This window comes from Vulpes vulpes, chromosome 2 (assembly GCF_048418805.1).
Source record: "Vulpes vulpes isolate BD-2025 chromosome 2, VulVul3, whole genome shotgun sequence".
Lineage (NCBI taxonomy): Eukaryota > Metazoa > Chordata > Mammalia > Carnivora > Canidae > Vulpes > Vulpes vulpes.
In genome coordinates, this window is record NC_132781.1 from 26,545,531 (window position 1) to 26,559,039 (window position 13,509).

At 57.4% G+C, this 13,509-nt stretch overlaps 1 protein-coding gene across 1 annotated transcript; it reads left to right on the forward strand.

Moving 5' to 3' along the window:
- The first annotated feature begins 3,406 nt into the window (after nucleotides 1–3,406).
- On the forward strand, nucleotides 3,407–9,987 carry WFIKKN2 (WAP, follistatin/kazal, immunoglobulin, kunitz and netrin domain containing 2). Its single transcript, XM_025995927.2, has 2 exons — nucleotides 3,407–4,555; nucleotides 7,209–9,987. Exons 1-2 carry the CDS (start codon nucleotides 4,349–4,351, stop codon nucleotides 8,727–8,729), a joined length of 1,728 nt encoding a protein of 575 aa, XP_025851712.1. The 5' UTR covers nucleotides 3,407–4,348; the 3' UTR covers nucleotides 8,730–9,987.
- The last annotated feature ends 3,522 nt before the right edge of the window (nucleotides 9,988–13,509 follow it).

Here is a 13,509-nt window from a genome sequence, read left to right on the forward strand (position 1 = left end):
TTCCCTGGCTTGGTTCTGACTGAGCACTGCCTTTAGCCGAGGTGGTCTGGGTCTTCTGAGAACCCATCTGAGCACCCTGTTTCTTGCTCCTTACCTTCTCCCTCCTCCCAAATAAATTTAAATCAAAGTTCAGGGCAGGGGGGTTCCCAGGCAGTTGGGCTCCTCCAGTGGTTTGGGAGAAAGTATGGCTGCCTCAGGTCTGGGGGCTCAAGCAGGGGGGACCGGAATGGGCTGCTGCTTTGACTGTGCTGGGGCTACCCCATGCAGAAACAAGACCTACAGCTCCCACCCCCACTCTGTCTCCTAAACCTACTGACTGTCCTCTCACCTCCTCTTTCTGGAGGCCTGGGCCCCGCAGAGGGAGGGCCTTGGCCAGGGAGGCTGCACTGTGGGCCAGGCCTTTCCAAGGGGGTGTGTAGGAAAGTGCCTTCTGTGCTCTGGCTTGCAGACTCCCCGCTCAGGCTTCAGGACCCATCCCACCTCACGTCTGCAGCCCGGGGGCCTCTCTCCCCCTCTCTACCCCCAGCACTTGTTGGGACCTTTGAGAGGGCCTTCTCTAGTCTTATCATGTGTTTATATGTTGTCCTTTCTCTCTGGACAAGGACTGTCATCTCCTCTCTGTACCCAGAACCAAGCACATAGTAGGTGCTTCAAAAACCATCAAGTAAGGAAAGAGGGAGGAGATGCAAGAGGTTTGGTCTGTGCATGAGCAACACGGCATCTGAGATGCTGGCATGGCATCACCGTCATCCCCCACGTGTGTGGCTGGTCTCCAGAGAGGAGAGACCTGGCCCATTGGGAAAATGGTGTCACCTGTGTTGCTCTGTGTTGTCCTGTCCAGGCCCCAGTGGCTGGGAAGTTGTTATGTGAAGGGTGAACCCGAGGTCAAGGGGCACCCAGAGTTCACTGTCCGGGGTGACTTCTTACAGCTGCAGCTACAGCCCGTCTTGAACCCACCCTGGAGGGTGTGAAGGGGTTGTGGTGTGGGAGCTGGAGGGTATTCTTCTGAGTCCAAATCAGAGCCCAGCCCTCTTGTGACCAAGCTGTGCCTGATGCCTTCAGGGAGGGGGAAAGGCAGGTGACACCCCTGAGGAAAGGCCAACCTGGACTCAGCCCAGGTTCTACTCCGCCAACACTCATGCTGGAGGGAGGGAGGCCTAGGGGGACAGTGGGAATGGGGAGCCCTCCTTTGGTACCAGGGGTGCGATGAGGGTGGGGTGCCTGCCAGCCCTCCAGAGAAGGCAGAGACAGAGCAGCCAGATCTGAGGAACTGTGGGAGGGGCCCAGGAGGAGACTTCAAAGTGCTCCCAGAACAGCTTATAAACACTCTGCGCTGGCGGGGCGGCTGGCAGGGGCCTTTCTGGAGACGCTGGAAGCATGCATGGCTTGTGTGAAGAGCACAGGACTGGGGTCCGGGAGGGGAGGGCATGAGCTGCGGGAGCCTGGGCAGGCCCAGCTAGCCTCCTGTGACTTGGTTTCCTCTCTTGTACAACGGAGCTCCCAGCAACATCTCCCCGCCTCCCTCCCGGGGCTGGCGTGAGGGTCAGTGGGATGATGTAGGTGAAAACGCTGTGTGGGCTCTGAGCCCTGATCAGATGTTATTTATTATTCTGAGCTGTGTTTTGGTGGGAGACTTGGAAGCGCTGAGAGGGAGAGCCGGGGTGTCCTAGGCCCCTTCTTCCCCAATGCTGTTTTGAAAGTTCTTGGAGTGGAATGGCCAGAAATGGGGCCCTGGGCGGGAGAGAGGCCCGTGACTCTTGTAAGGGCTGAGCTGGGTGGATGGAGGCCTTTCCCAGTCAACCCCATGAGGTGAGCTAGAGGAGCGGGTGGGGTGGAGGAGCTTCCCCTGCTTTACGCCAACCCCCACCGCCCCCCCCACCCCAGCCTCCTCTGCTCTGTCCGCCCCAGGCTCTCCCATCACCTCCAGTGGTCTCAGGTGACTCCCCAGAGATCAGCCTCCTCTCCCTGGATATTTGTTCTCATGTAACAGGGCTGTGACAGTTTTTCTAAGTCCTGCTTAGAAATGTGTCACCATCCATTCCCCTTTGTGATTTCAAAGGAGGCTGCGCAAACTGCACTCATCAAGTGTGGGGCTGAGGCCGGCTCCGAGCAGCTGGAACACGGGTTTATGAAATTACAGGGAATTCAAAGCAGCCGGCGTCGCCCGCTGTCTGGCTTCATTACCGGGCCTGGCCTCGGAGGGAAGTTTATTCCAATAATTTAGGGGATTAGGATCTGACACCCTTCATTAGCTCTGTGACATAAGCAGAAAAGACAGATCTTGCAGAATGACCCACACAACGGGAAGAGAATTGGCATGGGGCTGGGAGAAGGTGACACAACAGCCCTTGAGGAAAAATCTGCAAGGTGGAGAGAAGCATTATGCTGCCTTTTTACAGTCGAATGAGATGGCAAACCGTAGCCCTCAAGGGGACAGAAGACCTGGCGAACTGTAGCCCTCAAGGGGACAGAAAACCTGGAAAAGTGGGGGCCTGGGTTCAGGATTCAGTTTCCCCACCTGAGAAATGAGAGCCCTGCTGGGGACCTCCCAAGTCTCTTCTGGCTCTGAAGTGGGCTCAGCCTACACCATCTCCTATCCCTGGGATGCAGCAGATCGGTCACTGCTCCTCAAATCTTTGCAGTTTGGCCTTTCGGAGGTACCCATCTCTTCTGGGGATCTGTGTCCCCCCTCCCTCACACCCTCTGGGGGTCAAGTGACCCACGCAAACACATTTAGGAAGCTCACTTTTCGATGGTGTTGGAGGCACCTGATGTTTCCTGCCATGGGGGGCAGAAATGCTACCCCCCCACCCACAGCTTTGAACTCTTTCCCTGCCCTCTCTACCAATATAGCATCTGATCTTTCCACAAACTTCTTGTCCCACCTGTAAAAACCAGAGTCGAAGCTGTACCTTGACAGCAGTTCTGACAGCCAGGTGGGCAAGGAGTGGTTCCCAAAGGCCTCTGCCCACATTCTGCAAGCTGGTGTCCCCATTTTTTGTCTTAACGTGGCATCCCATAGCTGTGCGACCGAGGGTGAGTTGCTTAGCCTCTCTGGGTGTCTTCTCCTCCGATCTGCCACGAAGGTAGTTTGTCCTGAGGATGCAGTGTCGTAATGCATATAGAGAGCCTGGCACAAACTGAGAGCCCCATAAATATTAGTGTTTAGTACTATTACGCCCATCGGTGGTGGCTGACCTTAGGCGAGTCCCTGGCCCTCTCCGGCCCTAAACATTTCCTTTGTAAAGTGGGGGAAACCCAGACACATGAGAGAGCTCAGGAGCCCCGGGGCCGAGTGGTCATCAGGGAGGCCGGCTGCTGCCCAGCGCCGTCCTGAGACACTTACCCCGTAGGTTTTCTTGGAGCCGCCGAGTGTGTCAGTCGAGGAGCAAGGAATGTGATACGTCCCGGCAGCTGGGGGAGCCGGGGGAGCCGGGGGAGCCGGAGCATATCTGGTATGTGTCTCTGGAATGATTTGGGGAAAATTCACCGAAGTTGGAACTTGAGACGCGAACTGCCCGGCCCCCCGAGAGATAGGGAGCTGTCCGCGCGCACCCCCCGCAGAGGGACCGGGTGCGGGGGCAGGAGGCAGCTTACACAGCAGGGCGCTGCTGCTCAGGCCCGCCCTGGAATGGCCGTGAACTTGTTGTTTTTCCACGTCATTTGCTCTCAAATGTACTATCGGGCCAGGCGATGCTAACTCTGCGGCTGCAGGTCCCTCCTTGTAACAAGCGATCGTGTGTTCTTCGGAGGTGGCCACGCGGAGGAGGGGGCCCGGCCCCGGGGAGGTGGGGGAAAGGGAAACAAACCACTCCTTTACAGTGAGCTTGCGTGTCCCGGAGCCAGCTCCCCCCAAAGCACATGCCATTTCTGGCCCTTGAAGGGGTTAAAGGCCTCCTGGAGTCAAAAACAAGCAGGTGTCCCACCGTGCCAGATACGCCGCCTAAACCGCTTCCAGCTTTTTTTTTCCCCTTCTGCAACAAGTCTGTGATCGGCCACGGGACAGAGGAGCCAGCAGCCTGCCTGTGACAGGCATCAGGTTAGCTCGCTCGCTCCCACTCGGGTGGCGCGCCCAGGATATAAATCCAGGCTCGGGCCCCTGCTGCGGGCTCCTCTCCCTGCACACTCAGGAGAGGGAGTTTCCTTGCAGAGACCTTCCCTTTATCTGAAGCCGCACAGCCCAGCGGGCTCCACTGACTTGGTGGAGGCGGCGGCGGCGGCAGCGAGGAAGCCCGCCTGCTGGGGTGGGGAGGGCAGGTGTCTGCAGCCCAGAGGAGGAGGCGGCCCTGGTGGGCCCCAGCCCCTGGCCTCATTGCAGGGGAGGGCTCTAGCCACCGCAGACCACATCATGTGGGCCCCGGGGTGCTGCTGCCGGCTCTGGTCCCGCTGGGCGCAGGTGGCAGTGCTGCTGCTGCTGCTGCTCGGGGTGCCCCCGAGAGGCCTGACACTGCCGCCCATCCGCTATTCCCATGCTGGCATCTGCCCCAACGACATGAACCCCAACCTCTGGGTGGATGCCCAGAGCACCTGCAAGCGGGAGTGTGAGACAGACCAGGTGAGTGAGAATCCAGAAGACTGACATGGACCACGTGAGTGTGTTAGTGAGGGTGACTGGGAGCCGTGGGGTGGGGAGACTCAGGGGCCCCCGTAGGAAAGGTAGGAAGTTGGGAACGTGAAGGAAGTTGGGCCCCAGGCCTCATGGAGATAAATAGGGCGTGATGCCCGTCCAAGTTCAAGCCCAGAGGAAGAGGTGGGTGTGATGTCCAAGTTCATCAGGGATGGGGAATCCTGGGATTCCTAGTTTCAGGTTTGCCAAGGGCTGCTCTGAGCCAGCACTAGGCCAAGCACATCGCGTGGACAGGCACAGCCTTTCAGCCCCCCATCGACAGGTGAGAGCAGACACTCAGGACAGTGCAGCAAGCAGCCCAAGGTCCCACAGCCAGGGACGGGAGTGTGGGCTTGACACCTGTGTCTCTCTGACATAGCTGAGGCCTCCAGGCCACCTCCCCAGGGGTTCACACCCTGACCCTGAGGTCAGGCCAGCCTGATGGGGAGAGTGGGCAGGAACAGCTCTGGATAGACTCTCTGGTTGTCCCTGGGAGGGGAAGTGGACTCAGTTTCAATCTGCCATATTCCTCGGTCCTCCCTTCTGCTCTCATTAGAGCAGCTGGGGCAAAGGGCAGGCCTGGTGCTAAGGGCAGTTCTTTCCCAGATCCCGAGTCCAAGGGCTGTTCCTGCTGCTCCCCACAGGGGATGAAGAAGAGCCGACTGGTACCTAGCACCTGCCTGGGCAGAAGGCTGCCCAATTCCTAGGGCCCAGGGCTGGACTGGGCTGGGCATCACCAGGGAATATGAGAGATACTCCATTTGCCAAACGCATATAGTCTACAGAAAAGCCCAAGATTGCCCTGCAGAGAGCGGTCTCTGCCCCATGGTGTCTGGGGCACAACTGTCAGACCTCTCAGGCCAGATGCTGTGAGTGAGCAATGGTGGTGCTGAGGAAAGGGAAGATAAGGAGTGGGAAGGTGCAGAGAATTCCCATTCAGCTGAGGTCACGAGGCTCATTGGCTACACTGGCAGTGAAATCTATTCCACTAGCACAGGCTGGCCTGATAAATCAGGTGCAGCATGGGACAGCGAGACTCTGGCTGATTCTGTGTGTGTTGGGGAAAAGGTACCTGTGTGGGGCAAGGGACTCATTTGCCTACGTGTGTATTCTGGGCCCTCAAGCCAAAACTGTTCTAAGGGGTCCTTCTAGGTTTCCTGTGCCCAGAGATACCTTCCCCAGGTTTCTGGGGACTGGAACTTTCATGGACCTTAGGGTCCTAAAGGAGCTTCCTGGGCCAGTCTCTTAAAGGAATTTTATGAACCTTGGGCCCAAGAGTGGATGCTCCTATCCACACTCAGTCCCTCCCGCCCTCCACCCCCCACTGGGTTTCTCACCCTCAGACCCCCAGCTCCAAGATCTGCCCATCCCTGTCCCAAAGCCTCCCCTGGTGTGGCCTAGAGCCTATGCCAAGCAAGGACTGCGAAACAAAGTCCCCATTCTGAGCTGAGAGGGGGAAAACAGTAAACAAGTCAAGCAGGCAGGCTCCACACAGCTCGGGTGGGGGATATCTCCCCCTCTTAGCTGATGTGGAATGTCAAAGAGGCTGAAATAAAAGTCGGAACCACAAGAGGCCAGCCCTAGTGGGGGTAATTCCCAGAGCTACTACCAGGGCGGAGGATTAGGAGCGCTGCCCGCCTGCCCAGTGGGGACGAGGTGTTATTGTCGAAAACACCACGTGAAATCCTTGTTTGTGTCGGCCCCAGAGCATGTTGCTAATTTCGAGGAATTAAACTAATGCCTTCCGTGGCTCCACAGCGAATCAAGGGGGGATTACAGCCCTAGTAAGTCCTCGCTGACGGCTTTGCTGACCCTTGCCACCCAAGGGGGGGCTGTTTCCCTTGTTGATTTGTCCCACACGTCAGAGCTGAGCACCTGCGCCTGGCACAGCCCTCCGAGGTAGACCTGGCATCCCCGGGCCTGTGCCGCCGGCCCTCTACAGAGCTGCTGTTCCCGACGCGTGTGTGGCCGGCCTTGAGCATCTGTGCCAGAGGGGTCCGATTTTTCCTCCTTAGGGTTTGGTGTGACCTCTTCATTTCGGCCAGGGCATCCTCACCCCAGTGGAAAAGAGACAGAAAGGCAGGCTCATTTGTTCCAACCTAGACCTCCTTTGTGGTAACCCTATGATGTGGAAGACACGATCTCCTTTCAGAATCCCATCTACCTGGAGCTTGAAGCCCTTTTCTGCCACTGCCTAGTCTCTGGACGTGGGCATCACTTTTCTGAGTCTGCATTTTCGTCTATAACATGGTAGTCAGAGAACTTCCCCTCTCAGACGTAGGTGGCCTGCCTCTTCTCACAGCTGTGTGACCTTGGGCAAGTCAAGTTACCTGATCTCTCTGTGCCTCAGTTACCACTACCTGTGAAGTGAGGATAATAGCTGTGCCCACCTCACAGTCCCATGATGAGAAGGAGGGAAGTTGACAGGTACAAACGTTCTCACAAGAAGGCCTGGTAAGTGACAGCAGCTACAGGTCCGCTAGCTCCCATCATCATCTGGATGTGGGGCTCCCATAGGTGGGGAGCTCAGTTCCCTTCCTCAGAAGCTGTGGGGGTGGGGGTGGGGAGCCTTGCTCAGGCCTCTTGATCTTGCTCCCTGCAGGAGTGCGAGACCTATGAGAAGTGCTGCCCCAACGTGTGTGGGACCAAGAGCTGTGTGGCCGCCCGGTACATGGACGTGAAAGGGAAGAAGGGCCCTGTGGGCATGCCCAAGGAGGCCACCTGCGACCACTTCATGTGTCTGCAGCAGGGCTCCGAGTGTGACATCTGGGACGGCCAGCCCGTGTGTAAGTGTAAAGATCGCTGTGAGAAGGAGCCCAGCTTCACGTGTGCCTCTGATGGCCTCACCTACTATAACCGTTGCTACATGGATGCTGAGGCCTGCTCTAAGGGCATCACGCTGGCCGTCGTCACCTGCCGCTATCACTTCACCTGGCCACACACCAGTCCCCCGCCACCTGAGACCACAGCGCGCCCCACCACCGCCTCCCCAGAGACCCCCGGGATGGATATGGTGGCCCCCGCTCTGCTCAACCACCCTGTGCACCAGTCGGTCACCGTGGGTGAGACGGTGAGCTTCCTCTGTGATGTGGTGGGCCGGCCCCGGCCTGAGATCACCTGGGAGAAGCAGCTGGAAGATCGAGAGAACGTGGTCATGCGGCCAAACCACGTGCGGGGCAACGTGGTGGTCACCAACATCGCCCAGCTGGTCATCTACAATGCCCAGCCCCAGGACACTGGCATCTATACGTGCACAGCCCGGAATGCTGGCGGGGTCCTGCGTGCCGACTTCCCACTGTCAGTGGTAAGGGGGGGTCAGGCTGCGACCACCTTGGAGAGCGGCCCCAACGGCACGGCCTTCCCCGCGGCCGAGTGCCTGAAGCCCCCCGACAGCGAGGACTGCGGCGAGGAGCAGACCCGCTGGCACTTCGACGCGCAGGCCAACAACTGCCTCACCTTCACCTTTGGCCACTGCCACCGCAACCGGAACCACTTTGAGACCTATGAGGCCTGCATGCTGGCCTGCATGAGCGGGCCGCTGGCCGTGTGCAGCCTGCCCGCCCTGCAGGGGCCCTGCAAGGCCTACGCCCCTCGCTGGGCTTACAACAGCCAGAGCGGCCAGTGCCAGTCCTTCGTCTACGGCGGCTGCGAGGGCAACAGCAACAACTTTGAGAGCCGCGAGGCCTGCGAGGAGTCCTGCCCCTTCCCTCGGGGGAACCAGCGCTGCCGGGCCTGCAAGCCAAGGCAGAAGCTCGTCACCAGCTTCTGTCGGAGCGACTTTGTCATCTTGGGCCGCGTGTCTGAGCTGACCGAGGAGCCCGACTCGGGTCGCGCTCTGGTGACTGTGGACGAGGTCCTCAAGGATGAGAAGATGGGCCTCAAGTTCCTGGGCCAGGAGCCGCTGGAAGTCACCCTGCTCCACGTGGACTGGACCTGCCCCTGCCCCAATGTGACGGTGGGCGAGACACCGCTCATCATCATGGGTGAGGTGGATGGTGGCATGGCCATGCTGCGGCCCGACAGCTTCGTGGGGGCGTCCAGCAGCCGGCGGGTCAGGAAGCTGCGCGAGGTCATGCACAAGAAGACCTGCGACGTCCTCAAGGAGTTTCTGGGCTTGCACTGAAGCCCCCCCACCCCGCCCCTCCCCAGCCCCCTCCCCCGCCCTCATCTACCTATCCACCCCTCACGCCTCTCAGTCCACAACTGGGCAAGGGCAGGTTAGACAGTCTTGGGCCAGCAGGGAAACAGCAATCAGTGCATCAGAAAAAATCCACCAGAGGCTCTTAGATCAACTTCTAGTCTTTGGGTTCAATCAGGGGTATGTATCTTCTTTAGCTGAAGGGGACAAAAGGAGAAGCCAGTAGACACCTGGAAGCTATTCCTGATGACCAGTCAGCCTGGGCGTTATGACCTTCTCTTTGCTGGTCGGCCCACAGCCAGCGTCCAGCTGGGCTTCCAGAGATGGCGACTGCGTGGTCACGGGAATCATGGAATAAATCTGTTTGCCAAAAGGGTAGGTGGGGAGAGAAAGCATGCAACTTGCCCTGAGGTGGTGGTGAGCCTGTGCTTGGGTCAGATTGGCTCTGTGGACTCTGAGGCCACCATGGCACCAGCAGAATATACAGTTTTCATGCTTCTCCTTGGCTTTATTGATTGGTTCATTGATTGTCAATTTATTAACTTAGCTCTGCTCAGTCTGACTCAAGGGACATTTTCGGAACACGTACCGGGAGCCAGGCGCTAGGACACAGAGAGATATTAGTCACTGCCCAGCTCCTGCTAACTGATGGGAATGTCCAGACCCCAGAGTCCCCCGCCTCCCCAGGGCCCCCAGAAGCAGACCCATGGCTGGCCCTCCCAACTGTCAAATGGTCCCATTTGAGGGACAGGGTGCTTTCAACTGCCACTGGCTTCCTTGGACAGAAAGCAGATAGAAGCCCCAGGATCTGTTTTGGTGGGAAGGGAAATAAAGGGAAAGTCAGGATTGGGGTGGGAAGCTCCCTGAAAGAAAGGAGGGAGGAGGGGAGTCAGGCTTGGGAAGGAAAAGGAATGTTGCTCGATGCTTCCATCTGGTGGTGGCCTTGGGAGCTGCAGGGCCCTGAGGGCGTCTCCAGGCCAGAGCAGGGAGGGCAGATTTGGGGTTGCGGCAGCTTGTTGGGGACTTCTCGTTTCTGTGCAGGTCCAGCCACCACCCCCCCACACACACACACTAGATAAAGGACTTGGGAAAGCCACTGTCAGCTCTACATCTGCCCCCCTTTCCTCCTCAGCCCTTCATTCTGTCCGGGACCCCCAAAGCTGAAGAAGGTCATTGTGGGGCATCCTGTTTCTTCCTCAAATGTAGGGAGGAAGATACCGATTAAAAGTTCATAGTATCAACAGCCCTTCATGTGTGATTTCTTTGGTTTAGTGTGGGGGAGGGGGCGGTGGTGTCATTTGCTCTGGCGACCTTGCAGGAGGGATGTCTGGCCAGTGGGACCACATTTGGGTGATGGACACTAACATTCGCTCCACTTTGGAGTTCTGAGGTTCCTTAACTGGGTGCTCCCCACAGCTCAGGAAGGCTTTGGCCAGAGAGGCCAGGTGACTTACCCAGGAACTCAGAGGGCAGGAAGATGGGGGATGTAGGCCCAGATGTTCTAACTTAGGTTTCAGGCTCCCTGCCCATCACGATACTATCGGGCCAGGGGCAGACTCCAGACCCTGCCACTGATGGTGTCGTATTTAGAAGCACAAAAGTGGAAGAGACATGAATAGGGCAGGAAGAGGCAGGACACTCAGCCAAAGCTCCCTAAGGGCCTGGGTGAGGCCTGGTCCCAAAACCCTCAGTCATGTGCTCAGTTCTCATGATGGGGATAACAGCACCTTTACTCTCAGGTACTTGGGACTATTTCCTGTCCTTGGGGATGTGTTCAGTAGCCCGTGGAGGTGGCATGCCCCACAGCTTGTCTGTCCCTCAGGCTGCAAGCCAGCCAAGCTCAAGAGACACCTAGCTCCTGTCCACTTCCCTGGATCTTTCAGGGCCATAGCCCCAAGGAGGAATCCCCACCCAGCCCCGCCCAGCCCAGCCCAGTCTAGCCAATCCCCTCTTAAACATAATTCTTGCAAGAAGAAGGGGACCAGGGGCACCTGGGTGACTCAGTTAAGCATCTGCCTTTGAGTCAGGTCATGATCTCAGGGTCCTGGGACCGAGCCCTGCATCGGGCTTCCTGCTCAGTGGGGAAGTCTGCTTCTCCCTCTCCCTCTGCCCCTGCTCATGCTGTCTCTGGCTCACTCTGTTGGAGGAGGCCAGGATGAGGAAGACAAGTTCCTCCCATTCTAGAGGAGTAGGAGCATCTCAAGTCACCTTTGGGAAAATGCTGAGCATCACACTTAGCCACCAGGAAAGTATGAGTACTCGCCACAGGCCCCTCCCTGGGTGGGTCAGGGAACCAGGGAGGTGAGGACTCAGCTCCTCACCCACCCTTAGGGACTTGGGGACATTCTGTTGCACCTGCTTCTAGGCTGAGGTGTCCCAATAAGTAACACATTACCTTAGAGCCTGAGGGCCAAGTGTCCACCTGCTAGACCTGTCATCTCCCTTTTTGCACAGACACGGGGCCTGTCCCCATGGCTGCCTGGTGGAGGTGTGACATTCAGGGGAAACCGATTTCAAGGCTCCTTCTCACCAGCTCACAGCATACTCATAGCCCAAGACCTGGGGTCCCTGTCCCACTTCAGAGAAAGCCCGGCTGGTGCAGCCAGACCAACCTAGGTCTGAATCTGGGCTCTGACACTTCCCTGGTGTCTCTCTGAGCCCTAGCTTCCTTGTCTGTAAAGCAGAGGGTAGTATGTGCACTTCCTGGAGACTTGAGGAGCTTGGCCCTGTTAACCTTGCCATAATGAAAAGCCTAGGAGACAGAGCCTGGCACAGATGGCTGTCCCTGTGCCCCCTCTTGGCCCTCAGCAACTGCCTGGCCAAAGACAGACCCCCAGGACTTAAAGCCCTTGCCTCATCCTGCTGGGCCGGGGGTTTCACAGACTCGAACATACAACTTCAAATATTTTATTCTATTGCTCACAGAGCACATTCAGACGGATCACCCTGCATAGGCTGATTTGGGGTTCAGAAAACATAGGCACTTAGGGAATGAGCATCTATTCTACTTTTAAACCTACTACATGGCATTTATTTTTCTGTCCTTGAAACCAAATGTGAGTCTTTGATCTCTGATGCCTAAGGGTTACACAGTAACTGACCTCTGCAGCTGCTCTGTAGACGGTGAGCTGAATTCCCAGGGCCTGGTTACCAGGGAACTTGGGGAGGCTGGTTACCCAGTTTGGGAGGTTTGGCCCCAGCCTGGGCCCCAGGACACCGGGGAATGGAGCCCCCCTACAGGTCTGAGGCCAGACTCACCTGGCTTCCTGTCTACACTGGACACTCACTCCTTCCCTTCCTGCATCTGTTTGCTCCCCCTCCTGAGCCTCCTCCCACTCCAGTCCATTGCTGTTTGCCTCTTCAGAGGCCTGGTCTGGCGCAGGCTGTCTCCGGACCAACCATCCCAAGGCCTCTGGGGCAGGACAGCTTGGCTTTTTCCACCCTCTGCCTCCCCTAGCACCTCCAGCCTCCTAGGACACTCTGCTCCATTGTCTGGCCAGCTGCTCCATAGTCTGATGTCACCCCCCCGGACAGTGGGGCCAGAGAGCAGGGACCAGGGGCGGGACCTGATGAAGAAAGGGGGAGAACAGACAGCCGCATGGTGATTTCCTTGGGGGGAGCGCCCAGTGTCCAACTGTTCTGGTATCACAACAACACTGAGCTGGCACTCACTCTGGGACAGGCACCAGACATCATCTCTTGTCTGCATCATGACTCTACAGGACAGAACACTATTCTGTGGGTTGGAAAATTGAGGCTGGACGGGACCAGAAACTTGCCCAAGATCACCTAGCTGCCGTGTGACAGAGCCAAGACTCGAACATAGGCAGTTGGCCTCTGTCAGTGTATGACACACACTGTGCATGCACACAAACACGCACACACACATACCCTGCCCTGGGCTGGGCAGTGTGGAGTCCCATCAGGACCCCAAATATCTCCTAAGAGCCTGCCTCCCGTCAGCCACCCCGGGGCTGTCTTATGACCTTGCCAAATGACATGATATTTCTATCACACACATAAGCAGTCATGGCCTACATTCCTGAGTGAGAGACATCAGCCTTATGCCTACTCATCCTCCCAGACTCAGCTCCCCAGGGAAGCCTCTGCTGTCCCCAGGTGGCAACAAGACTCTTGAGGTCTCTGTACCTGCATCACCTAAGCCAGAAGCACCTCCTGGGGGACTCCTTGAGGTCTGCAGGGCTCAGCCCCCAGGGCTCACATGAGATTTGCTGAATGAACCAAGGGTCTGGGACCAAGGGCCGTGAGGCACACTGGAAGGCTGCAGGGCTCTGAGGGGTCTTCCCTGCTTTTTCCCAACTCCACTTCCTGATACCATCTCCTCCTCCTCCTCTCCTTCCTCTCCTTCATCCTTCTCCTCCTCCTCCTTTTCCCACCTCTTCAAGGAGTCTGAAGTCTCTCTCCTGCTCTGGGAATGTGTGATTAATATAGGCAGGATGGGTGGCAGGGTTCCTGGGTCCTATTCTTGGCTGTGGCCTCATTCTGGAATGTGCCCTGAGCTCAAGTGACACTCATCTCTCAGGCTGTGTCAGGAAGAAGGAAGAATAACCTTCCAGTTGGCGTTCTCCTGAGGGAGAGGGAAGGGCAGGCAGGTGGGCAGGCCTACCACCCCGCTCCTTCCCACCTCTCTGGCTTCTGAGCTCTTCAGCACTTCTATTTCAGGGTTGGGTAAGAATTTCTGCATCCACATCCTAAATTACCCCAGGACATGGACCTCTGGCACCTGGGTCCCCAGAGACACCCT